This window comes from Pogoniulus pusillus, chromosome 4 (assembly GCF_015220805.1).
Source record: "Pogoniulus pusillus isolate bPogPus1 chromosome 4, bPogPus1.pri, whole genome shotgun sequence".
Classification (NCBI taxonomy): Eukaryota; Metazoa; Chordata; class Aves; order Piciformes; family Lybiidae; genus Pogoniulus; species Pogoniulus pusillus.
In genome coordinates this window covers 44935686-44963170 of record NC_087267.1, presented here as the reverse complement: position 1 = coordinate 44963170, position 27485 = coordinate 44935686, and the positions used below count along the sequence as shown (strand labels likewise).

At 49.3% G+C, this 27485-nt stretch overlaps 1 protein-coding gene across 4 annotated transcripts in view; it reads left to right on the top strand.

Moving 5' to 3' along the window:
• PLXNA4 (plexin A4) overlaps positions 1-27485 on the top strand; it is a 611173-nt gene that overhangs the window by 376272 nt on the left and 207416 nt on the right. For 3 of the 4 annotated variants that reach the window (XM_064142725.1, XM_064142727.1, XM_064142726.1), the window contains one exon: positions 15620-15720. In XM_064142725.1, the coding sequence (XP_063998795.1) occupies positions 15620-15720 (101 nt within the window). Of the gene's footprint in view, positions 1-15619; positions 15721-19623; positions 19714-27485 lie in introns of those variants that run through there. The other variant, XM_064142728.1, reaches the window with a different exon arrangement.

Here is a 27485-nt window from a genome sequence, read left to right as displayed (position 1 = left end):
ATCATAGAATCAACCAGGTTGGAAGAGACCTCCAAGATCATGACCTCCATAGATCACTTGCAACCCAAACCATTCAGTGTTTCTGTGAATTTCAGAAGCCATACAAAGGCCACAATTCAGATGTATTACCGTGTGTTAAGAGAAAGAATGACCCAGGTATGATTTTGGATGCCATCAAAACCAGAGGTCTCAATGCTCTGTGGTGTCTGTTGCTAGAGGGCAATGACAATTTGAGGGTCATCTCAGCCTCAGGAACCACATCTCTTAACAGCTTCACAGATCTGCTGTGCCCAGGTTAGAGAGTCAGAGAATGCTAGGAGTTGGAGGGGACATCTGGAGATCATCTAGTGCAACCCCATTGCTAAATGGGGACAGCAATGTGCCTTTATGGCAATGAGGGCCAGAGGGATCCTGGGCTGCATTAAGAAGAATGTGTCCAGCAGATCAAGGGAGGTTCTCCTCTGCCTCTCCTCTGCCCTGGTGAGACCTCATCTTGAGTACTGCCTTCAGTTTGGGCTCCCCAGTTTAAGAGAGACAGGATTTTGCTTGAGAGAGTCCAGTGAAGGGCTACAAGGATGATTAGGGGGCTGAAGCACTGCCTGGTGAGGAGAGGCTGAAAGACCTGAGACTTTTCAGTCTGGAGAACAGAAGACTGAGAGGGCAATTGATAAATATTTACAAATATCTGAGGGCTGGGGGTCAGGGTTGGGGGGACAGGCTCTGCTCACCAGGTGGGAAAACTCCAAGCTCATCCAGTCTAACCTAGCACCCAGCCCTAAACAGTCAACCAGACCATGGCACTAAGTGCCTCAGCCAGGCTTTGCTTCAACACCTCCAGGCAGGGCAACTCCACCACCTCCCTGGGCAGCCCATTCCAATGCCAATCACTCTCTCTGCCAACAACTTCCTCCTAACATCCAGCCTAGACCTCCCCTGCCACAGCTTGAGACTGTGTCCCCTTCTTCTGTTGCTGCTTGCCTGGCAGAAGAGCCCAACCCCACCTGGCTACAGCCTCCCTTCAGGTAGTTGTAGACAGCAATGAGGTCTGCCCTGAGCCTCCTCTTCTGCAGGCTGCACACCCCCAGCTCCCTCAGCCTCTCCTCACAGGGCTGTGCTCCAGGCCCCTCACCAGCTACATTGCCCTTCTCTGGACACATTCCTGTACCTCAATGTCTCTCTTGAACTGAGGAGCCCAGAACTGGACACAGGACTCAAGATGTGGCCTGACCTGTGCTGAGTACAGGGGATAGAGTGGATGGGTGACTTTGGCACCTCATATAAAACAAACACAAACTTCCCTGTCTCCCAAGAAAAAATATAGGTCAAAATGGAAAATGGGAAGCATATCCTAGCAAGCAATGACTGAAATGGATGAGCAGGTCATTTCTTTACATCCTTTCAAGGGGTTTGTAGAATCATAGAAGGGTTTAGGTTGGAGGGGACCTCAAAAATCATCTAGAATCATAGAATCAGCCAGGTTGGAAGAGACCTCCCACATCATCCAGTCCAACCTAGCACCCATCCGTGTCCAATCAACCAGACCATGGCACTAAGTGCCTCAGCCAGGCTTTGCTTCAACACCTCCAAGAACAGCAACTCCACCACCTCCCTGTGCAGCCCTTTTCAATGCCAGTCTCTCTCTCTGTGGCTGTCTCTTGTTGAAATGGGAGGTCTTCTTAGGCAACATGCTTAGCTAAAACCAAATTATTTGGTTCTGTATGAGGTTTGATAGGAGAAATGTAGTGGTCTGTGATGTACAGAAGGTAAGAACAGGTGATCCAATGGTCCCTTCTGACCTTAAATGCTGTGCACTTATGTGATCCTTAAATTAAATGTCCTTGAACTTTCATTTTATGGCAAGATAAATATCTGGGAAAGTTGGGAAAACATGCACAGTGCTTGCAGTGTTAGATTATCCACTTAATCTATTGAAATAGGGGCACTGGGGGCTGGGATGGGAGCAGCCCTCGTTGTGCTCAGTAGAAACTCTGCTTTTCAAGCCCTCCATCAATTACAGTGCTGCAGGGAGGGAGCAGAGCTTTGCTAGGAACTTCTGCTCAACTTATTTCACTTTGAAACAAACAGAAGAGGTATCAAAAGGCAAAGAGTTGTGCCCCAAAATAGTTGCCTGCATCTCTGCTCAGTTGTTGTCTTCTTGGCAGCTCTAATTACCACCCAAGAGCACACTGAGCTCTCGCAGACGTCAGCTGAGCAGTAAGTTCTGTCTGCTGTTCTCTTCTTTAATGAACTAAGGCATATATTTAAGGGCTCAGGAAGAGCCTGCTTCATGTTTTTCCCCTGAATCATTACAGAATCACAGAATGGTAGGTGTTGGAGGGTGCTGGAAGAGGCCTGGAGCACAGCCCTATGAGGAGAGGCTGAGTGAGCTGGGGGTGTGCAGCCTGCAGAAGAGGAGGCTCAGGGCTGACCTTGTTGCTGTCTACAACTACCTGAAGGGAGGCTGTAGCCAGGTGGGGTTGGTCTCTTCTGCCAGGCAACCAGCAACAGAACAAGGGGGCACAGCCTCAAGTTGTGGCAGGGTAGGTCTAGGCTGGATGTTAGGAGGAAGTTGTTGGCAGAGAGAGTGATTGGCATTGGAATGGGCTGCCCAGGGAGGTGGTGGAGGCACCGTACCTGGAGGTGTTCAAGAAAAGCCTGGATGAGGCACTTAGTGCCATGGTCTGGTTGATTGTTTAGGGCTGGGTGCTAGGTTGGACTGGCTGATCTTGGAGGTCTCTTCCAACCTGCTTGATTCTATGATTCTATACCTCTGGAAATCATCTCATCCAACCCCACTGCTCAAGCAGATTTACCTGGATCAGGTTGCACAAGGTCGTGTCCAGGCAGTTTTTACATCTCTCCAGAGAAGGAGACTCCCCAACCTCTCTGGGCAACCTATCCCTCAACATCAAGAAGTTTTTCCTTGTCTTAATTAACCCTTGACTGAAACACTCAGTAATGCTGTAGGGGGTGAGTGCTCTGGATGGGCAGATGTATGGTCATAACCCTTGGGAAGCTCCAGTTTTGTCATCTTGGGTTGAGTTAGTGTTTGCTTCAGCTCAGGATTGACTACCACAAGCAAAGGTTATCATGGCTCTCCCTGCCTCAGATCTGAAGTGTTTGGGTTACAGATTAGCTGTCATGACCTCATAACTCTTCAGCTGGTGCTATCCCTCCAGCTGATGCCACCCGTGGCATGCCGTGAAGCTCCTGTCAGCTGAGATTTGTTGGCACTATGTGGGGGATAACTTAGAAAAGGAAAGGACAAACCGTAAGAGGAGAGAAGCCAAAGTGGGGACATTTATGAGAGTATTTGGAAGCAAAACAAATACCCTTTTTGTGGTCTCCAAGGAGCTGTGCAAAGCACACTACCAGTGTATGCTCACACTGCTAAAAGCAATCGAGTGCTCACAGCTCTACAAGTCGCCTGCTGTTCATAGAACCATAGAATCACCAAGGTTGGAAGAGACCTCCGAGATCATCCAGTCCAACCTAGCACCCAGCTCTATCCAGTCATCTAGACCATGGCACTAAATGCCTCAGCCAGGCTTTGCTTCAACACCTCCAGCCACAGAGACTCCACCACCTCCCTGGGCAGCCCATTCCAATGCCAATCACTCTCTCTGCCAACAACTTCCTCCTAACATCCAGCCTAGACCTCCCCTGCCACAACTTGAAACTGTGTCCCCTTGTTCTGTTGCTGCTTGCCTGGAGTGATGATATAAACGTGGAATTTGGAGTGGTAATAAGATTGAATCAATGGAAGCTGATAACAAGGAGATGTAAAAGGCTATCTGAGAGGGCTTCTGGGGTGAATGGATCCTCAGGAAGATGTTTCTTGATAAGTCAGGGTGAGAACATTTGGAAATATGGTGGAACAAGGTGACCTGAAGAGTAGTTATCACTATTAGAAACATCTTTGCCCTGTGTTTTTCAACAGGAGCTTTCAAGTGATGCTGGACTTGGAGGAAGCTCATTGCAGTGACATAAGTTCTATTACAGCTCCCAATTAAATCTATATATAGTCTTTATAGAGCCTGAGTAATGATCTCTCCCTTGCTTAGCAGACATGCTTCAGTAGCCACTTAGACACCAGCTCTCATTAATCCTGGACTGGCCTTGCACTAATTGTGACATGAGGGTCTCTATTTTGAAGGCTTTTGAACACAAATATTTAGGCAAACCTCATTTGTTTTACACTTTCCAGACTGAAACACTTGAGTGGGGGGTAAAGATTTAGTGGTTGGATGAGGGAGAGAGGGATATGAAGCTAGACCTGACAGGGGAAAACACAGATTAAACAGCACTGGAGTGAAGCTGGAGATGAGTAGGTTCAGGCTGGCCATGAGGAGGAAGTTGTTGAGCAGGAGAGTGGTGAGAGGCTGGAATGGGTTGCCCAGGGAGGTGGTTGAGGCCCCATGGCTGGAGGTGTTTGAGGCCAGGCTGGCTGAGGCTGTGTGTAGCCTGCTCTAGGGTAGGGTGTCCCTGGGCATGTCAGAGTGGTTGGAGCTGGCTGCTCCTTGTGGTCCCTTCCAACCCTGCCTGATTCTATGATTCTGTGATTCTGATTCTATGATTCTATGAACACTGGCAGAGAAAGTTGGCCAGAGCTAATGGTTTGCAGGAAGTTGTTGTCAGAGAGAGTGATTGGCATTGGAATGGGCTGCCCAGGGAGGTGATGTAGTCACTGTCCCTGGAGGTGTTGAAGCAAAGCCTGGTTGAGGCACTTATGGCTTGGTTGACTGGATAGGCCTGAGTGCTAGGTTGGACTGGATGATCTTGGAGGTCTCTTCCAACCCGGTTGATTCTATGATTCTATGATTCAAATCTTTCACTCTCTCATTTCTTTGTCTCTGTTGGTGTGTGTGTGATTGTGGCTGCGAGTTTGCCCTGGCAACACCAGAGTAAAGACATCTCCCAACAGAGATGTGCAGGAGAGCTCAGAGCAGCAAAGAGGAGGAGCTGAAAACCATCACACACACCAGTGATGGTAGGAAGCCCTTTGTGAACAAGGAGATTTGGATAGGTAATTTATCCTGCCATGCATCAGGATATTGACCCCCAGTTTAATTATTGTGTCATTTGTCGTTGGCAGCTACTGCTGCTTCTAATTAACTCTCTTTAATTAAAGCATCCAGTTTTCCAAGTGTGTAGGCATGGATTTACTGGGAAGAGGGCTACAATGAAGAAGAGTTGGAGGTGTCTCATGAAAAATGACATACCCTGTCCCACTGGGACTAGCAGGCTATATATTTATCACACCAAACTCTGTGAGGCTGGAATCAAACTCAGATCCTCATCTCCATCTCCTCAGAAGCAGCTTTCCCACCACTTTCCCAACTGTCTACATGTGTGAGATCCCTTTTTCTTACCAGTATATCTAACAATTGCTTCAGCTCCCTGAGCTTTTCTATTCTGTGTTCCTGCTTCCTGTGTCCAGTTCTGGGGCACTCAATTCAAGAGAGATTTTGAGGTGCTGGAATGTGTCCAGAGAAGGGCAAGGAAGCTGGTGAGGGGCCTGGAACAGTCCTATAAGGAGAGGCTGAGGGAGCTGGGGGTGTTAACCTGGGGAAGAGAGGACTCAGGGCTGACCTCATTGCTGTCTACAACTACCTGTAGCCAGGTGGGGTTGGTCTCTTCTGCCAAGCACCCAGCAACAGAACAAGGGGACACAGTCTTGAGTTGTGCCAGGGGAGGTCTAGGCTGGATGTTAGGGGGAAGTTGTTGGCAGAGAGAGTGATTGGCATTGGAATGGGCTGCCCAGGGAGGTGGTGGAGTCTCTGTGGCTGGAGGTGTTCAAGACAAGCCTCGCTGAGACACTTAGTGCCATGGTTTGGTTGATTGTTTAGGGCTGGATGCTAGGTTGGCCTGGATGATCTTGGAGTTCTCTTCCAACCTGGTTGATTCTATGATTCTGTGCTTCTGGCTGAATTTGTAGGTCAAGTGGATGAGGAACTTGTTCTTAAACATGACAGAACAATTCAAGGTCCCTTTGTCCATAATTCAGGCCAAATTAAAACTGGCATCCTGGGATGCCATGCAGGTGTCTGAACATCCTCAGTGACTCTGCTGAAGGTGCAGAATCTGATTCCACCAGTGGTCTCTTAGGTGCTGTTTGCCTTGCTCTATTTAATAAGCTGTATTACCATGAGCACTCTACTGAAGGCTTTGAAATCAAACAAGCTCCTCTCTTCACCTTTCTGCAGGTTTTCAGGGCTGGCTGAGTCTTGAAAGATAGCAGCATTGACAGGACCCACATGGTTTGGCAGAGTCACTGTTCAGTGTATTGGAAATGTATCTTTTGACTGTTGGGAAGGAAAATTGTCTACTTTAAGATGCCTTTTTGTATGTTTAAATTAACTTAGTCCATCAGACTGAATAAATCCCACCTCAGTATTAACATCCAATTATGACAGCAGAGATTGAGCAATGATTCATGTTTTGACCAGTTAAAGAGGGGGGAGGGGGAGAAAAAGAAGGGGGAAAAAAAGTAATGTATATTGGAATAAAAAAGTCAGAAATGGGAGCCAGAAAATTATGATTGAGCACATAGCAGGAGCTTTTGTGAATATATAATGGCAGAAGCAAGAGCCAAATCTCTAACAGGATTAGCTGTTACTGTCTATCAGATCCAAAAACCTCAATCATTTTGTGCTAAATGACTTTCTGCAGCTCATTCATACTAGAAATAGAGGGTAAAAGGCAGGATGGGAGATGCAGAAGGTGCACTCCAGCTGGATCAGAGGTGAGGACAGCCCTGGTGTTGTGTGAAAAGCCCTGCAGTCATAGGTAGAAGGTGAGCTCTGAACCAAACAGTTTGCAGACTCTGCCAGATTTTTCAGGATGTCCTTGTGAGCCAGAAACTCATGAATGATTTCTTTGGGGACTGGTGAATGAATGTGTTGATGAAGAGAAATATCTGTTCAAATTCTGCTGCAGCAATGGCAGCTGGACCTGCTCATCATTTCCTTGCTGCCCTTGAGAAGGACATCAGATTCACTTACCACTTGTCTGAGCCTGGCTCTGGCATTGTATCTCATTTTGGATAGCTGTGAGGAGACAACAATCTAGATAATGAAGCTGTCTTGACCCTTTGGTCTCCCTCTGATATGGGTCAAGAAGTGGCAGGAGGGGAGGGCCCAGAGAGTGGTGGTGAATGGTGCCACATCCAGTTGGCAGCTGGCACTAGTGGTGTGCCCCAAGGATCAGTGCTGGGCACAGTCCTGTTCAATATCTTTATTGATGATATGGAACAGGGGATTGAGTCCAGCATCAGTAAGTCAAGCTAGGAGCAGCTGTGGAGCTGCTGGAGAGTAGGAGAGCCCTGCAGAGGGACCTGCACAGGTTGAATGAGTGGGCAGAGCTCAATGAGATGAGACTGAACAAGGCCAAGTGCAGGGTTCTACATTTGGGCCACAACAACCTCAAGCAGCACTACAGGCTGGGGACAGAGTGGCTGAGAGCAGCCAGGAGGAAAGGGACCTGGGGGTACTGGGAGAGAGGAGCTGAAGATGAGCCAGCAGTGTGCCCAAGTAGCCAGGAGAGCCAATGGCATCCTGGCCTAGATGAGGAACAGTGTGGCCAGCAGGACAAGGGAGTTTATTCTTCTCCTGTACTCAGCACTGCTCAGGCCACACCTTGAGTGCTGTGTCCAGTTCTGGGCCCTCAATTCAAGAGAGATGTTGAGGTGCTGGAATGTGTCCAGAGAAGGGCAAGGAAGCTGGTGAGGGGCCTGGAGCACAGCCCTGTGAGGAGAGGCTGAGGGAGCTGGGGGTGTGCAGCCTGCAGCAGAGGAGGCTCAGGGCAGAGCTCATTGCTGTCTACAAGTACCTAAAGGGAGGCTGTAGCCAGGTGGGGTTGGTCTCTTCTGCCAGGCAAGCAGCAACAGAACAAGGGGACCCAGCCTGAAGCTGTGCCAGGACAGGTCTAGGCTGGATGTTAGGAGGAAGTTGTTGTCCGAGAGAGTGATTGGCAATGGAATGGGCTGCCCAGGGAGGTGGTGGAGTCACCATCCTTGGGAATTGTTAAAGCCAAGCCTGGATGAGACACTTAGTGCCATGGTCTGGTTGATTGGCTAGGGCTGGGTGCTAGGTTGACCTGGATGATGTTGGAGGTCTCTTCCAACCTGGTTGATTCTATGATTCTGTTACCCTGCTCAAGCAAGGCATTTGTGGTGAGGTTCCTGGATCTTTCACTCCCCTCCCTGAGCAGCAGTGATCTTGGAAAGACCACAGTAGAATGGCATCCATCCCTCTGGGCTACTATGGAGAGAGCCTTGGAAGCACAGTAGCTTCTAGATATCCATCAAGAGTGTCAACATGCTCTCTAGGAACCTTATTTTCATGTCTTCAATATTTCAATGGATACAAAGTCTAAATAGTTTATACTTAAGAACTTAGCTTTCAATTAGAGAATACTTTGGGTTGCAACTGACCTTTAAAGGTCATCTTGTCCAACTGCCCTTCAGTCAGCAGGGACATCTTTAACTAGATCAGGTTGCTCAGAGCCTCATCCAACCTGATCTGGTACCTGAATGGGATATCTACTAACTCTCTGAGCAACCTGGGACAGGATCTCATAACCCTCATTGCAAAATTTTCTTTCTTCTATATAGTCTAAATCTCCCCTCTTTTAGTTTGAAACATGTCCTATCACTTGTTAGTAAGCAGAAGAGACCAACACTCACCTCACTCCTTTGTGAAGAGCAAGCAAGGTTCTGCAGAGAGCTTCTCCAGGCTAAACAACCTCTGTTCTCTCAGTCACTCCTCACAGCTAGACCATTCACCAGCTATTTTGCTCTTCTCTGGACCTGATCAAATACCTCAAAGTGCTTCTTGCAGTGAGGTCCCTGAAACAGAAAGTATTCATAGAATCATAGAATCATTGAATGAGCCAGATTGGAAGAGACCTCCAAGATCAGCCAGGCCAACCTAGCACCCAGCCCTAAACAATCAACTAGACCATGGCACTAAGTGTCTCATCCAGGATTTGCTACAACATCTCCAGGGACAGCTTCTCCACCACCTCCCTGGGCAGCCCATTCCAATGCCAATCACTCTCTCTGACAACAACTTCCTCCTAACATCCAGCCTAGACCTGCCCTGCCACAACTTGAGACTATGTCCTCTTGTTCTGTTGCTGCTTGCCTGGGAGAAGAGACCAACCCCACCTGGCTACAAACTCCCTTCAGGTAGTTGTACACAGCAATGAGGTCTGCCCTGAGCCTTCTCTGCTGCAGGCTGCACACCCCCAGCTCCCTCAGCCTCTCCTCACAGTGCTGTGTTCCAGGCCTCTCACCAGCTTCATCACCCTTCTCTGAACACCTTCCAGTGTAAGCTGAGTACAGGGGGACAGTGACATCCCTGGTCTTGCTGGCCTCACTAGGTCTGATCCAAGCCAGGATGCTGTTGGCCTTCTTGGCAGCTGAGCATATTGCTGGCTCATGGTTAAGCCACTTATCAAGCACAAAAAAAAAACAAAGAAGCCTTACTGAGGTTTGTGAAACGACCTTGAAAGGTTTGCTCAAGTTCCCAAGGATGGAGGAGGGGTGGAAGGAGTAATCACAGTCTGTTTTACAATGGAGATTTCAACCTTCAGTGTTGTCATGTCCCTTCATCCCAGTGAGTAATGGAGAGGCTTTTTAACTAGAAGTCTGCTCAGACTTTTCTTGCTCAGACATTTCAGGAGCAGCAGAAAAAAAGCTGCCTGTTCCCAGGGGCTATGCTCAGCCCTCAAAACTCCAAGCAGAATTAATTACAGTTTGTGTTCCAAAGCAACAATAAGACTTCCTGATGTGCCTTCTTTGCTCGATGCTCTCTTTCTTTTCAGCTGATGACCCTTAGGTGGCTTTTCTTTCAGTCACAGCTCCTTTGTTGTTTTAGTTTGTTTATTGGTTTGTTTTGTAGTTTCTTTATTAATTAGGAGTTTTGACACAGCCTGAGACATTTAGCAGTGTGGGGCAATGTTAATTAATCTTGCAGTAAAGCTACTCGAGGTGAACCCATGAAAGGTTCCTTATAGGAGGAAAAACACATGGCAAAGTGAAAGGGGACACAGGACACCCCCTAGTCTGGTGTGCTCATACTCCAGAGCTGTGCTCTCTGGGACAGCAAGACAAGCAAGTTCAGAGAATCATAGAATCAACCAGGTTGGAAGAGACCTCCAAGATCAGCCAGGCCAACCTAGCACCCAGCCCTAGACAATCAATTTGACTATGGCACTAAGTGCCTCAGCCAGGCTTTGCTTCAACACCTCCAGGGACAGTGACTCCACCACCTCCCTGGGCAGCCCATTCCAATGCCAATCACTCTCTCTGCCAACAACTTCCTCCTAACATCCAGCCTAGACCTCCCCCAGCACAACTTGAGACTGTGTCCCTTTGTTCTGTTGCTGCTTGCCTGAGAGAAGAGCCCAACCCCACCTGGCTACAGCCTCCCTTCAGGTAGTTGTAGGCAGCAATGAGCTCTGCCCTGAGCCTCCTCTTCTGCAGGCTGCACACCCCCAGCTCCCTCAGCCTCTCCTCACAGGGCTGTGCTCCAGGCCCCTCACCAGCTTTGCTGCCCTTCTCTGGACACCTTCCAGCACCTCAACATCTCTCCTGAATTGAGAAGCTCAGAACTGGACACAAGTTGTGCTATTACACAACATACAAACTATATCTGCTGGAGACCAAGTACCCTAAATTGAAGCATTGGAACAGGCTGTCCAGGGAGGTTCTGGAGTCACCATCCCTTGGAGATGCCTATGAAAATGTGGCACACACAACAGTTCTGGACATAGTTTAATGGGCATGGTAGTATTGGGCTGAAGGTTGGACTTGGTGATCTTAGAATTTTTTTCCAACCTTAAGGATTTTATGATTCTAAATACACTGAAAAAGAAGCTGTTGGACAAAGATTATGATCTGAATTCCCAATAGGTTCCTCCCGCTTCTGAAAGGATCTTGAATATGCTTGGATGGCTAATTAAAGAATAATAATAATAAACCCTTCAGAGACTGCTTTCTATCTACACTTTTCTTTTTCTTGGTAGCAATTTGCAAAGAAATAGCAAATTTTAGTCCTCTAGGATTTCTTTTTTTGTACATGTATCATAGTTGCATGTGGAGTTTGACTCAGAACATTCAAACCCAGAGAAGGGTGATGAAGCTGGTGAGGGGCCTGGAGCACAGCCCTGTGAGGAGAGACTGAGAGAGCTGGGGGTGTGCAGCCTGGAGGAAAGGAGACTCAGAGCTGAGCTCATTGCTGTCTACAAGTACCTGAAGGGAGGCTGTAGCCAGGTGGGGTTGGTCTCTTCTGCCAGGCAAGCAGCAACAGAAGAAGGGGACACAGTCTCAAGTTTTGCCAGGGCAGGTCTAGGCTGGATGTTAGGAGGAAGTTGTTGGCAGAGAGAGTGATTGGCATTGGAATGGGCTGCCCAGAGAGGTGGTGGAGTCTCTGTGGCTGGAGGTGTTGAAGCAAAGCCTGGCTGAGGCCCTTAGTGCCATGGTCTAGTTGATTGTTTAGGGCTGGGTGCTAGGTTGGCCTGGATGATGTTGGAGGTCTCTTCCAACCTGGATGATTCTATGATTCTATTCTATGAACCCAACATCACTACATGCTGTAAATGTGGATGTTCTGAGCTAATTCTTTTAACCAAGACTCACTTCTAGCTCCAAAGCTGAGCTTCTGAACAAGTATCTGCAGCTAATGAGGATAAATTGTTCAGCACCATATGTTAAAGTGAGGGTAGTTTGGACAGGAACTGCACAACCAACCCCAACTGTGTTCACAAATATCTAATTACAAGGTGGAAGTTATGCAATCGATTGTATTTGGACTGGGGAATTTACAGCCTCTGGGAACTAAGTTATCTGCCTCTTATGGAAGTGTAGACATGGTCAAGGTAGATGTGATCATGAAAAAATAATTCAGAATATCACACAGTATCACAGCGTCACCAAGGTTGGAAGAGACCTCATAGATGATCAAGTCCAACCCTTTACCACAGAGCTCAAGGCCAGACCATGGCACCAAGTGCCACGTCCAATCCTGCCTTGAACAGCTTCAGGGACGGCGACTCCACCACCTCCCCGGGCAGCCCATTCCAGTGTCCAATGACTCTCTCAGGGAAGAACTTTCTCCTCACCTCCAGCCTAAATCTCCCCTGGTGCAGCCTGAGGCTGTGTCCTCTCGTTCTGGTGCTGGCCACCTGAGAGAAGAGAGCAACCTCCTCCTGGCCACAACCTCCCCTCAGGTAGTTGTAGACAGCAATAAGGTCTCCCCTGAGCCTCCTCTTCTCCAGGCTAACCAATCCCAGCTCCCTCAGCCTCTCCTCGTAGGGCTGTGCTCAAGGCCTCTCCCCAGCCTCGTTGCCCTTCTCTGGACACGCTCAAGCATCTCAATGTCCTTCCTACTGTGTCCCTGGAGGTGTTCAAGCAAAGCCTGGATGAGGCATTTAGTGCCATGGTCTGGTTGGCTTGCTAGGGCTGGGTGCTAGGTTGGACTGGATGATGTTGGAGGTCTTTCCAACCTGGTTGATTCTATGATTCTATGAATATTCAGCTCGAGACTAATGGGGCATTGGCCATAGATTAGCCTTTGCTAATTTGCCAAGCCTCACCATACCAGGTGAAGCCAGGACTTTCACCCTCCCCTCCCACAGTTGCTTTCCCCAGCACAGGATGAGCAGGGGAACACATCTGGGTAAGCCAACGTGGATAAGCCCATGTTTGCCCTGTTAGACCTTCCACCATAGTGGATTGGGGGGGGGGGGGGGTTGCTTTTTTTTGTTGGGTTATTTTTTGTTTTCTTTACATTCTCCCTTTTCAGTTAAAAGCTTTCAGTAGCTGCAGTTGTTTTCTTGGGGTGACTTGACACAGGCAACAGTGCAACGGTCAATAAATGCCATCATAGAGTCATAGAATCAAGCAGGTTGGAAGAGACCTCCAAGATTATCCAGGCCAATCTATCCTCCAGCCCTATCCAGTCAACCAGACCATGGCACTAAGTGCCTCATCCAGTCTTTTCTTGAAGACCTCCAGGGACAGTGCCTCCACCACCTCCCTGGGCAGCCCATTCCAATGCCAATCACTCTCTCTGTGAAGAACTTCCTCCTAACATCCAGCCTAGACCTCCCCTGGCACAACTTGAGATTGTGTCCCCTTGTTCTATTGCTGGTTGTCTGGGAGAAGAGGCCACCCCCCACCTGGCTACAATGCCCCTTCAGGTAGTTGTAAACAGTAATAAGATCACCCCTGAGCCTCCTCTTCTGCAGGCTGCACACCCCCAGCTCCCTCAGCCTCTCCTCATAGGATTTGTGTTCCAGGCCCCTCACCAGCTTTGTTGCCCTTCTCTGGACATGTTCCAGCACCTCAACATCTTTCTTGAATTGAGGGGCCCAGAACTGGACACAGCACTCATATTTCTATCTGAAGTTTTGTAAAGCTCCTGCCACCTGCCAGCAGTTAAAACCACAGATTTTCAGCTTTTGCTCCTGGGCTATCAGCTACCACGTGGGGTATCTGCTGAGAGGTTAGGAGGCCAATTTCTAATGTAAACTGAAAAGGTCTTCACAAATAGCCAGGAGTTTGCCTGGTATATATTTTCCTATAAACCCCCATTCTTGGTTCATTTACAGATGCAGTCTGAAATGTGTCATTTCCCAGCTGAAACTCTCTTGAACCTTGTACCAAGTGAAAAATTGCCTCTGGGATCCAGGTGTATTCCCTTGTTGTTTGTCACAAGTAGCTGTTCTGCAGTTTAGTGTTGGCAGTCCTCAGTGATGTATCTTCAGGATAATATCACACCACATCATCTGAAGGGGCAAACTCTCCCTGCTGACACGAGCTGGGGTGAAGGCACTGGCAATTGGCTGTATATTATAGCTCTCTGAAGCTTACTCACTGCAAAAAGAAGCTATCAGCTCTTTGGACCCAAACTGCATGTTTGGCTTCAAAAGAAGTAAGGAGCTCACAAAACCTGAGAGGAATCAAAAAGGTCTGGTCTGGTGTGTTAAGCAGGAGGTCAGGCTAGGGAGTGCCTTCTGCCTTTGAAATCTTTGACTGAAATACTCTAATTAAAAAGAAAAGAGGGGAAATGTAATACAGTGGAGTGTTTTGGCAGTAGATAGGTGTTTCAGTTCCACCTCTAGAGCCTTCTGAGATGTAAAGTCAGGGTGGCAGCAAGCTCGTTCAGTACCCAGCCTGGTAACTGTTGTCCCTTTCCTGCTGAGAGCAAAGTCTGGGAATGAGACAACTGATGTTTGGAGAGATGGATGGGCAATGAGAAATGGAGTTCTGCAACAGGCAATGATACAGGCAGACAGAGATATGCAGATACAGGGAAGCAGACAAAAACATAGAATCACAGAATCAATCAGGTTGGAAGAGACCTCTAACATCATCCAGTCCAACCTAGCACCCAGCCCTGTCCAGTCAACCAGACCATGGCACTAAGTGCCTCATGCAGGCTTGTTTTGAATGCCTCCAGGGATGGCAACTGCACCACCTCCCTGGGCAGCCCATTCCAATGCCAATCACTCTCTCTGCCAACAACTTCCTCTTAACATCCAGCCTACACCTGAGACTGTGTCCCCTACTTCTGTTGCTGCTTGCCTGGCAGAAGAGCCCAACCCCACCTGGCTACAGCCTCCCTTCAGGGAGTTGTAGACAGCAACAAGGCCACCCCTGAGCCTCCTCTTCTGCAGGCTGCACACCCCCAGCTCCCTCAGCCTCTCCTCACAGGGCTGTGCTCCAGGCCTCTCACCAGCTTCATTGCCCTTCTCTGGACACCTTCCAGCACCTCAACATCTCTCTTGAATTGAGGGCCCAGAACTGGACACAGCACTCAAGCTGTAGCCTGACCAGTGCTGAGTGCAGGGGCCGAAGAACCTCCCTTGTCCTGGTGCCCACACTGTTCCTGATGCAGGCCAGGATGCCATTGGCTCCCTTGACCACCTGGGCACACTGCTGGCTCATCTTCAGCTTACTGTCTATCAGTACCCCCAGGTCCCTTTCTGCCTGGCTGCTCTCCAGCCACTCTGTCCCCAGCCTGTAGTGCTGCTTGGGGTTGTTGTGGCCAAAGTGTAGAACCCTGCACATCATAAGCCCTCAGTTCTCTCAGAAAGCCTGAAAGGAGCAGGATCCACAAAGGGAGTGTAGGAGAAAGTTGAGGTGCAGTGACTTTAACTTGCTACAGAAGATCACATGTTTTAAGACACCCCTTCACCACAGCCTGCCTGATTTGCTGTTTTTGCTGTGAAATCATATAAGTGAGGTCATCCAAAACCAAAACTGTGCAAATGAGGTCCTCTAGCCATGAAACTGTGCAAGTGAGGTCACCTGGCAATGAATTCAAAGACAGTGGGGAAGAGGGGAAGGCCATGTGGGAGGTGCTGATCTCAACAGGGGTTGCACCGAGTTGAGTGCTGGTCTGAACAAGGTCTGCATTGGGTTGAACACTGGAGCAATCTACAGCCACATCTCTCTCTACCTCAGGTCTGCCAAGCTCTAAAAGGATGTCCCTCTGGGACAACGGGCAGCAGGGGAAGAGGACAGGGAGGGTGGTACCTCCAGCAAGTCATTCTGGGCATTGCAGAGCCCTGTGAAAAGCCTGACAGGTTGTCCCCTTTTCTCCTGCAGCTCACTCGGGTGCCTGTGGAGTCGTGTAGCCAGTATGAGACCTGCAGTGAATGCTTGGGCTCAGGTGACCCTCACTGTGGATGGTGTGTTCTTCACAACACGTAAGTACCTGCTGGTCCTTGCCACCATCCCAGCCCTGCTTCTCCCCTGGCCTGCTCTCAGTGACTGTGATCACACATGCAGAGATGTCTGTCCCTAGCTGAGCCAATGGGTCACTCAAGTACTTCCAGCAAGGTCTCTGGGACTTTGTTTAACTGAGAAGTGTTTTTTGGAAGGCAGGGGAAGAGAAGGGTGGTAGAGAGTGGTCAAATCTCTTAAACCACCTGACCTATAGTCTGCTGACTGTGCCAGTGAAGCATCTATCAATCCTGATACCCTTTGAATCAAACCCTCCAGCTGCTCTCCACTCAGTGACAATAACCTTCTTGTTGCCATTGCTGAAGGCAGTTTGCCTCTGACTAGCAGCCCAGACACTTGTGACACTGTCTCCAACTTTGTACTGCTGACCTGAACCTCTCCTCTTCCAGACTTACCATGATCTTCATTGCCCTTAGAGGGGAATCAGATCCCTTTAAGCATCATGGAGTCCACTGCAAGCTAGATTTCACAGTGTCACAATATCACAATATCATCAAGGTTGGAAGAGACCTCACAGATCATCAAGTCCAACCCTTTACCACAGAGCTCAAGGCCAGACCATGGCACCAAGTGCCACGTCCAATCCTGCCTTGAACAGCTCCAGGGACGGCGACTCCACCACCTCCCCGGGCAGCCCATTCCAGTGTCCAATGACTCTCTCAGTGAAGAACTTTCTCCTCACCTCCAGCCTAAATCTCCCCTGGCATAGCTTGAGGCTGTGTCCTCTCGTTCTGGTGCTGGCCTCCTGAGAGAAGAGAGCACCTCTTCCTGGCCACAACCTCCCCTCAGGTAGTTGTAGACAGCAATAAGGTCTCCCCTGAGGCTCCTCTTCTCCAGGCTAACCAATCCCAGCTCCCTCAGCCTCTCCTCGTAGGGCTGTGCTCAAGGCCTCTCCCCAGCCTCGTCGCCCTTCTCTGGACACGCTCAAGCATCTCAATGTCCCTCCTAAACTGGGGGGCCCAGAACTGAACACAGTACTCAAGGTGGACCTTATGGTTTGTGTGTCCACTGTGGGAAAATGTTGGCTCTGATGTTGAGTGTTTGTCATGCGTGGGTCAACTCAAATAAGCCAAATTGCTCAGTTGGCTTATCTGGCCAGAGTGCTGAGCAAATTTGGCTGTGCCCACATTCTTGGACATCTACTGGGCCAAGAAAGGACCTCATTTCACCATTTCATTATTCAGCAGTACTGGCCTGTTCAGTGCCTCTCAAGAAGCACTGGATCCAGGTGTCATCAGGGCTGGAACATCAGTGAATTGACTTCATTTTCTGTAGGTTTTTAAATGATGGTGTTGATCTTCAAGTCACTGCCAGTGATCTCCTCCTACAGAGACCACTCTGCCACTGCTGCAGAGAGGGACATGTCATGTTGGCTGAGCTCCTGGATATGAGTGGCAAGGTGGTCTTGTTTGCCAAGAACCTCTCAGCAGAGAGAGTGGCAGGAAAGTGCATTGAATATGTCTAACCAAACATTTCCAGCTGAGTGTGGCTCTGCAGGGTGCTGTCACTCCAAGTCTCCTAGTGTCCTTGGCAGCAATGGAAGGCTTTTCTGATGGACCCTGCTATTGCAGTGTGTCTGTCTTCTCTGAATTCTTCCTGTGGCATTGTAAACTCTCCTGGTGGAGATAATGATCCAGTTGAAGCAGTCCTTTTTTCTACCCATCCTTTCCAGAACAGAAAAACAGGGAACAAATCTGTGCCATATTCCAAACTTCAGTGCATGCTCTTTAACTTGTGGAATCATAGAATCATAGAATCAACCAGGTTGGAAGAGACCTGAAAGGGACCTGGGGGTACTGGTAGATAGTAGGCTGAAGATGAGCCAGCAGTGTGCCCAGGTGGCCAAGAGAGCCAATGGCATCCTGGCCTGGATCAGGAACAGTGTGGGCAGTAGGATGAGGGAGGTTATTCTTGCCCTGTACTCAGCACTGCTCAGGCCACACCTTGAGTACTGTGTTCAGATATGGGCTCCTCAATTCAAGAGCGATGTTGAGGTGCTGAAAGGTGTGCAGAGAAGGGCAACGAAGCTGGTGAGGGGCCTGGAGCACAGCCCTGTGAGGAGAGCCTGAGAGAGCTGGGGGTGTGCAGCCTGCAGAAGAAGAGGCTCAATCCAAAGCCACAAAGGTCTACTTAGTCTCAGATCAGATCTAGGGGATCCATCCCAAGACTTGTCCAAAAAAATTGACTTAGGCTCTGGAATGGTTCAAGGACTCTTAACCAAACCAATCCTGATTCCATGGGTTCATTCCTACCTGTATGGTCTGGTAGGCACAAATCTACAAAACATTTGCCCTGGTGACCTAAGAACATTTCCAGATGTTAATAGATCTTAGTTTCCATCTCATCTTTTCCTGCATCTTCTCTACAGAGCACTGTGTGTCTTCTTGTCAGTGGAGGAACTATGTACAAATGGTACAAGAAAGCAGAAATTTGGCTGTTGGGAGGTGTAGGCTGCATGATAGGAGGAAGTTCTTCACAGGCTGTTGGGAGGTGTAGGCTGGATGATAGGAGGAAGTTCTTCACAGGCTGTTGGGAGGTGTAGGCTGGATGATAGGAGGAAGTTCTTCACAGGCTGTTGGGAGGTATAGGCTGGATGATAGGAGGAAGTTCTTCACAGGCTGTTGGGAGGTGTAGGCTGGATGATAGGAGGAAGTTCTTCACAGGCTGTTGGGAGGTGTAGGCTGCATGATAGGAGGAAGTTCTTCACAGGCTGTTGGGAGGTGTAGGCTGGATGATAGGAGGAAGTTCTTCACAGGCTGTTGGGAGGTGTAGGCTGGATGATAGGAGGAAGTTCTTCACAGGCTGTTGGGAGGTGTAGGCTGGATGATAGGAGGAAGTTCTTCACAGGCTGTTGGGAGGTGTAGGCTGGATGATAGGAGGAAGTTCTTCACAGAGTGATTTGCCATTGGAATGGGCTGCCCTGGGAGGTGGTGGAGTCGCCGTCCCTGGAGGTGTTCAAGAAAAGGCTGGATGAAGCATTTGGTGCCATAGTCTGGTTGGATAGGGCTGAGTGCTAGGTTGGACAGGATGAGCTTGAAGGTCTCTTCCAACCTGGATAATTCTTTAAAAAACCAAACCAAACCAAAACACCTTGTGGAGACTTGGTCCCTCAAGAAGTCTGGCTTCACAGCTTGGACCTGGCTGATGGCAGGATCCCCATGCCCTCCTCCCTCTGGTCACTTAACCTCTGTTTCCTTATCTGGAAACACAAGACAGTGCTTATTTATGTACCTTGTGGCAAGGTCACTAAGGTTAATTCCCTGTGTACATTTTGGAAGCATCTGGAAGACAAACATTATCAAATCCCCCTCCAGTCTACTCCTTCCAACTAATTTCCATTGCAGTCAAGAACTGTGATTTCCAGTGCTACCTTGGAAGTGGTTTTCAGTGCAGCCTTGGATGTTCCTCGCTGAGTCTCGTTCTCTTCGTTCTTTTAGGTAGTTCTGAGAGCAGAGGAGCCAATTATCATAGAATCCTAGAATCATTTGTGTTGCAGGAGGCTTTAACATTCTTCTAGTTGAATCCTCCTACAGTGAGCAGGGACAGTATCAACTATATTAGGTTACTCAAAGCATCAGAGAACCTGACCTTGAATGATTCCAAGGATGGGGCATCTACCACCTCTCTTGGCAACTTGTGTTGCAGAAGGCCAATTTTTCAGCACCCTTGGAATAAGAAATGTTTTCCATATACCTAGTTTACATCTGTCCTCTTCTAGTTTTAAACCATCATCCCTTGTCCTGTAGCAAGAGTCCCTGCTCAACTGGGTGCTCTTACATCCCATGAACAAGACTTGGCTGTGCAGGCTATTCAGGGTAAAAGTGCCATAATATCAAGCCTCTAACTAGAACATTTCTGCACATCAGAACCCCTTAAGAGTCATTAACAGACTTGTCCTCTGGTGGGATGCATCTCCTGCAGGAGGATCTCCAGGGAAATGTCCCACAACTGTTTCCCCTTGTGAGTATAACTCTTCCCTCTTCCTCCACCCTGCTGTACCCCGAGTCAGGAGTCCCAGGGGCTTCCCAGTGCACAGCTGAATCCAGCCATGCTGATGTGGGAAAGGAAGGAGGAGGCAGTGGGGTTGTGCAAGACCTGGGGGCCAGGTTGCCTGCAGGCAGAAGCATTCACTCATCCGTCCCTTCCAGTACGAACCCTCAAAAGCAGCAGTGGTAGGCAGGGAGACAGGTGAAAACTGCCAGGTGGGACACAGACTGCACCTTTTTGCCTGTCTGAGTTTGGAATTTGCACTCGAAGGGCTGATGCGAATCCTTTTCCCCAGCCCTCCCCATTTCCAAGCCAAGCTCAGCTCCCTGCCCAGGAGAGGTCTGGGGCCAGCTCTCCATCCATTGTCTCACGGCAGAGCTGCGCTGTCTGCACCCAGGGCTGTGTGCCAGGGCTCGGGAATCGATTTCCACGGCTCTGCTGTCCTAACCTTACACCGAGAAACTTGAGTCTGCTGAGAGAGAAAGAGTCAGACAGACCCACAGACGGCTGCAGGAGAAAGGAGGAGGGGAGGATTGATTTGCTCCTGCTCCAAGAGGAGGAAAGCCGACCCAGAGCAGGGCAGCGGAGCTTTTCATCTCTGTATCTTTAGCCGCGATCTTCTCCCAGCCCCCTCCTGCCCCTGCTCTGGCTCTGCTCCTCTCCTGGGCTCCCTTCGAGCCTCTTTAGGCGACGATGACTCATTTAGTCGGTGTAAATTGAAAACGTGGCGCTGGGCTGCTGCACAGGTCTCCAGGGAAGGGAGAAGGGCCAGGGTGGGAGCAGTGGGGAGGAACCAGGCTGAAAAGCTAATAGCCAGCATGAAGGAGCTCAGTGCCTGGTTGCAAGGTCGAAGCAATGTCACCAGCCCAACCCGGGGGGCTGCAGAGAGGGATAAGAGTAGAGCAAATTCTTTTTCAGGCCTGAAATTGATTGCATCTTCTTCTCATGTCTGATGCAGCAGTGTTCAAAGGTGGCATCTAGTAGCTGGCCACCCCTCAGCAAGTTAGAATCATAGAATCAAGCAGGTTGGAAGAGACCTCCAAGGTCACCCAGTCCAACCTAGCACCCAGCCCTAGCCAGTCAACCAGACCATGGCACTAAGTGCCTCATCCAGTGAGATGCTTGAGCGTGTCCAGAGAAGGGCGACGAGGCTGGGGAGAGGCCTTGAGCACAGCCCTACGAGGAGAGGCTGAGGGAGCTGGGATTGGTTAGCCTGGAGAAGAGGAGGCTCAGGGGAGACCTTATTGCTGTCTGCAACTACCTGAGGGGTGGTTGTGGCCAGGAGGAGGTTGCTCTCTTCTCTCAGGTGGCCAGCTCCAGAACAAGAGGACACAGCCTCAGGCTGCGCCAGGGGAGATTTAGGCTGGAGGTGAGGAGAAAGTTCTTCCCTGAGAGAGTCATTGGACACTGGAATGGGCTGCCCGGGGAGGTGGTGGAGTCGCCGTCCCTGGAGCTGTTCAAGGCAGGGTTGGACGTGGCACTTGGTGCCATGGTCTGGCCTTGAGCTCTGTGGTAAAGGGTTGGACTTGATGATCTGTGAGGTCTCTTCCGACCCTGATGATACTGTGATACTGTGATATTCAAAGTCCTGCTCTCCTCTAGTTCTTTTCACCCTCATATGATTTGCCATTGGAATGGGCTGCCCAGGGAGGTAGTGGAGTTGTTGTCCCTGGAGATGTTCAAGAAATGACTGGATGAGGCACTTGGTGCTGTGGTCTAGTTGACTGGCTAGGGCTGGGAGCTAGGTTGAACTGGATGAGCTTGGAGGTCTGTTCCAACCTGGTTGATTCCATGATTCTATGTAGAAGGACAGAAATAGCTGAGACTCTTTGCCTTAACTGGTAGGATAAACCCTTCAGCAGCTGAATGAGCCCTTGCTATCTCTGCCTGACCCAGCATCAGCTTTAGAGGAGACATGCACAAGAATTGATCCATAAGCATGTGGTAACCACACAAATTTTCACCACTGTTGAGTGTCTCTGGGTTGTGCTGAACACCCCAGCTGCCAGCAGAATGGATATGTGGGGCAGAACTACCTGAAGGGAGGCTGTAGCCAGGTGGGTTTGGTCTCTTCTGCCAGGCAAGCAGCAACAGAAGAAGGGGACACAGTCTCAAGTTGTGCCAGGGGAGGTCTAGGCTGGATGTTAGGAGGAAGTTGTTGTCAGAGAGAGTGATTGGCATTGGAATGGGCTGCCCAGGGAGGTGGTGGAGTCACCATCCCTGGAGGTGTTGAAGCAAAGCCTGGCTGAGGCACTTAGTGCCATGGTCTGGTTGACTGGCTTGGGCTGGGTGCTAGGTTGGCCTGGCTGAGCTTGGAGGTCTCTTCCAACCTGCTTGATCCTATGATCATCCCCACAGGGCAATATAGCATCCACTATAGGGGAAATATGTTGACCTTTCTGCATGCAAAAGGAACCTGTCCCAGGCTCTGTTGTGTTAACTGAAGCTCCTAGATTGTAGTTGTGCTGCCTCATTTCACCCTCACCTATTCTCTGCCTAACCTGGGATGAACAGCTGACCATTCATGAGCCATCCCTAAGGACAGACATGGCCCTAAGGCACCAGGCTCCTTCTGCATTTAGGACCTGCCCCTGGTGTTATGCAGTCTCCTGTTGGTGATGAGTTGCAATCACAGAGTCCCATTTTCTGGCAGCATTGGTGATGTTTCAGAATTTTATTTCCAGCTTGTAGTGGGCCAATTACTGCTTTTTAGTAAGATATCACAATGAAAGCCATTCTAGAATAGGCTGGAACCATTTAGGAATGGGAGAATGATTCACCTAGACTCCAGGAGTTCTTATTTTGAGAGTTTTACTGCAAGTTTTAGGATTTTGAAGTAAAAAGTCATTCTGAAATGCAGCATTACTTGTCCTTTTTTCCCCCCAATCAAAATAAACATTTGGGCATCTGTGGTTTCTTTCTCCCCCAGAAGACTTTACCAGCTCTAGAGGCTGTGCAAAGCAGGCTGTCAGGAAGCACTGTTGCTTTGGAGAAGCTAACATTTGCTGCAGAGGGAAGAGGGTTTGTTTAAGCATCAGCAGTCTCTCCTACCATGGAGATAGCAGAGCAAGGAATTGGCTCTGCTACCTTCAGTGTATCCTTCTCTATCCTTCTGTATCTTTCCTGCCTTAGTGCTGTCTTGCCATGGGTCAGTTCTTGATGCCTTCACATGCCTGAGGGAAATTACATGTCAGAGGTACACATCAGGAGCAGTGTGGCCAGCAGGACAAGGGAGGTTATTCTGCCCCTGTACTCAGCACTGGTCAGGCCACACCTTGAGTACTTTGTCCAGTTCTGGGCTCCTCAATTCAAGAGAGATGCTGAGGTGCTGGAAGGTGTCCAGAGAAGGGCAGTGAAGCTGGTGAGGGGCCTGGAGCACAGCCCTGTGAGGAGAGGCTGAGGGAGCTGGGGGTGTGCAGCCTGCAGAAGAGGAGGCTCAGGGGTGACCTCATTGCTGTCTACAACTACCTGAATGGAGGTTGTAGCCAGGTGGGGTTGGGCTCTGCTGCCAGGCAAGCAGCAACAGAAGAAGGGGACACAGTCTCAAGTTGTGCCAGGGGAGATCTAAGCTGGATGTTAGGAGGAAGTTGTTGGCAGAGAGAGTGATTGGCCTTGGAATGGGCTGCCCAGGGAGGTGGTGGAGTCACTGTCACTGGAGGCATACAAAACAAGCCTGGCTGAGGCCCTTAGTGCCATGGTCTAGTTATGGCTGGGTGCTAGGTTGGCCTGGATACTCTTGGAGGTCTCTCCCAACCTGGTGGATTGTAAGATTCTATGATATTCCTAAAGGTGAAGCTGCTCTACTTGGCTTTGCTCTCTGCACACCTCTGCTTGTCTTTGAGGAGTTGCACAGGTCTTTTGCCTGTCCTTCTGGCACCCAAAAATCTTGCCAAGTAGCCTAAACTAGCACTATTGGCTTTGCACCCTGCTTGCATCCTAGTTGCATCCAGAAGTCCCCCTACTCCTTGACTATGAGAATAGGAAGCAGTTGCCTCCTGTAGGCATTCTCACCCCACAAATGAAGTAATGAGAGAAGATTGTTAGGTATACCAGCACCTTCCCAGTCTTTTTGGCTCTGAGTTTGTCAAAGTGTGCCCAAAATCTGGTGTGTTATTGTGTTCAATGTGGAGACTAGAAGGCTCTGGGGGAGATCTTATGGTGGCCTTTCAGTACCTGAAGGGGGCCTGATGGAAAGATGGAGAGGGACTGTTTAAAAGGGCCTGTAGCAATAGAACAAGGGGCAATGGATTGAATCTAGAGCTGGGTAGATTTAGATTAGACATTAGGAAGAGGCTCTTTACAATGAGGGTGATGAGACAGTGGAATGGATTGCCCAGAGATGTTCTGGATGCCTCATCCTGGGAGCTGTTTTGAGACCAGACTGGATGAGGTTGTGAGCCACCTGGTGCAGTGGGAGATGACCTTGCACATGGCAGGGAGGTGGGAAGTAGATGATTTCTAAGGTCCTTTCTAACTCAAGCAATTCAGGAATGGATTAACTGGACAGCTGCAGCAATGGAGTGTTTATGAGACATATATCATTTTGGGGAGGCTTCCACACAAAAGGATGACCCTGTTCAGAAGGGTTTTATGCTGTCCTGTGGCATCAGACACCCACCCCAGTATCTAGGAAGTTGTCCTCCTGCTCTCCAGCTCTTCCCATCTGCCACAGAGGTAGAGAACATTTATGTATCTAGAAATTACACTTCCCATTTTTAGCATGGTATTGGAGTGGTGGGGGGGGAGCAAAAAAGCACTAAAACAAGTAGGTTTCTAGGGAGTGAGGGATTAGCATCGAGAGAGGAGGGAGGTCTGTTATCCGCGCTCAGACTCATTGCCAGACCGGGGCGGGGGGGGAAAGTTACAAAGTGCAGCTCCTGCTGTCTCCTCTCAGCAGGTAACCCGAGTCGATGCTGCTTGCAGAGGCTCATTGATCGTCCCTGGCTTTAACTTTCTTGGTCAAAGTCTTCTGAATCACTAGAGAGTCTCGGGTAACCTAAGCTGCCTACAGATGCTGCAATAAGACCTTTTCTGAAGGGTCTTTTGCTTGCTTGACTTTCTGCTGTCTGAAAGACTGTGGCTGTCTTTCAGGCTGAGTATTTTATCTTTCTCTTCCCCTTCACCTTCTCCCCTTCCCTTCCCTTCCCAGTCTTTTCCTCCCACTTGCACAAGCAAAGCAGGGAAGTGCTATGTGAGGATGGGAATTGCATCCTGGGATGTATCCTGGCCTGTATCAGGTATAGTGTGAGTAGCAGGGCTAGGGATGCAATCTTACCCCTGCACTCACCATTGGACTGGATGATCTTGGAGGTCTCTTCCAACCTGGTTGATTCTGTAATTCTGTGCACCTTGAGTACTGTGTTCAGTTTTGGGTCTCACTACAAGAAGGACACTGAGGTGCCGGAGGGTGTCCAAAGAAAGGCAATGAAAGGTTCTTGAGCCCAAGGAAGCAGCTAACAGAAGTGGAGTTGTTTACCCTGGAGAAAAAAAGGAGGCTCAGAGAAGACCTTCTTGTACTCTCCAAGTATCTGAAAGGAGGTTGTAGTAAAGGGGGAGTCAGTCCACTCAAACAAGTTACAAGTCATAGAACAAGAGGAAATGGCCTTAAGTTGCACCAAGGGAAGTTAAGGTTGGATACTAGGAAGTGTTTCTTCACAGAAAGGATTATCTGGCATTGGAACAGACTGACCAGGGAGGTGGTGGAATCACCCTCTCTGGAGGTAGTTAAGAGTCATAATGCTCAGTCAAGGACTTGTGGGTGTTAGGGTAATGGTTGGACTTGATGATCTTAAAGATCTTTTTCAATCTAGGCAGTTCTGTGACTTACAGAGCTGGTTGCAGAGAAACTACAACTTGACATGACACTTGTCCCAGTTTTATAGTAGTAGAGGGGTTTAGGTTGGAAAGGGCATTTAAAGATCATCTAATTCAACCCCTCTGCATGAACAGGGACATCTTTAACTAAAGCAGGTTACTCAAAGCCCCCCAAAAGGTGACCTTGAATGTTTCCAAGGATTGGGCATCTACCACCTTTCTTGATGACTTCTCACTGACCTCACTTGTTAGCCACAAGGAGGATTTTTAGCTCATTTCAATGGCAAATCAGCTCTAAGTTTCCAAGACTCAGGGGTGACCACATTGCGTTCTACAACTCCCTGAAGGGAGGCTGTAGCCAGGTGGGGTTGGGCTCTTCTCCCAGGCAACCAGCAACAGAACAAGGGGACACAGTGTCAAGTTGTGCCAGGGGAGGTCTAGGCTGGATGTTAGGAGGAAGTTGTTGGCAGAGAGAGTGATTGGCATTGGAATGGGCTGCCCAGGGAGGTGGGGGAGTCTCTGTGGCTGGAGGTGTTGAAGCAAAGCCTGGCTGAGGCACTTAGTGCCATGGTCTAGTTGATTGGCTAGGGCTGGGTGCTAGGTTGGCCTGGCTGGTCTTAGAGGTCTCTTCCAACCTAGTTGATTCTATAATTCTATGACTAGGCTGAGATGAAGCTCAGAGCTACTGCAGCTGTTATGTTCAATACCCCTGTACATCTGAGGTATCTGGGGGCATTTCTCATTGCAAGAATTTTCCAGAGAGATGCTGTTGGAAAAAAAAAAAAAAAAAGAAGAGAAAAACATAAATGCTGTGAGAGAAAGTAATTATGGGAAATGTGAACTCTTTTTATTTGGTTTGAATGTCTCCTATCAGTTGCTTGTGGCAAAGGTAGGAGCGAACCAGATGTCTTGTCATGGGATCATAGAATCAAGCAGGTTGGAAGAGACCTCCAACATCATCCAGGCCAACCTAGCACCCAGCCCTAGCCAGTCAACCAGACCATGGCACTAAGTGCCTCAGCCAGGCTTTGCTTCAACACCTCCAGGGACAGTGACTCCACCACCTCCCTGGGCAGCCCATTCCAATGCCAATCACTCTCTCTGCCAACAACTTCCTCCTAACAACCAGCCTAGACCTCCCCTGCTACAGCTTGAGACTGTGTCCCCTTGTTCTATTGCTGGTTGCCTGGGAGAAGAGGCCACCCCCTCCCTGGTCACAGCTGTTTCTCAGACAGCCATGTCCAGGGGCTGTGAACCTTTTCCATCTGATAGCAAGGGAAAGTGGAGTCATCTTCCCACAATTGGCCTTGGCACAGAGTGATTCTCCCTTCTTCTCAGGTAGTTATCGAAACTGGAGACGGCATTTCTGCCTTCTCACAGAGGGGTAGTGCAGAGCAGGGGGGCTCCGAGGAGTGACATTGGCCCATTCTGCATTGAGCCCAGGTAATCTCTAATCTGTCTGCTGAGGTAGAGCTAAAGGACCCATCATTTCACACCTAGGCATTGCCTCTCCTGTGGAGCACAGCAAAATAGCCCCAAATGTGACAGTTCTCCAATGGCCTTTTGAAATGAGATCAGGGCTCTTAGTCCAGAGAGGAGGAAATTCTTGGGACAGGGACCATGCCTATTGACAGTGATAAAGACTCAAGTGAAACAGAGGCTCCTGGGAGTCCCATTTCATTACAGATGGGTGATGACATTGAGCAAACCACTCTGAACCAGCCCTGTGTCTTTGAGCAGAAGAGCTGATCACTGGTTCTGGAGAGGTGACCCATTGCTACACTTGCATGTTGTGCATCCATCACCACTGATATCCCTCCCTTACCCAGATGCCATTGTGCCCCTTTTGGGAGCACTTCTACTGCTCCACTCTACATAGCAATGCAGGACAGAGCTGTGTCCTTCACAGGTTGATTATCTTGGTGGC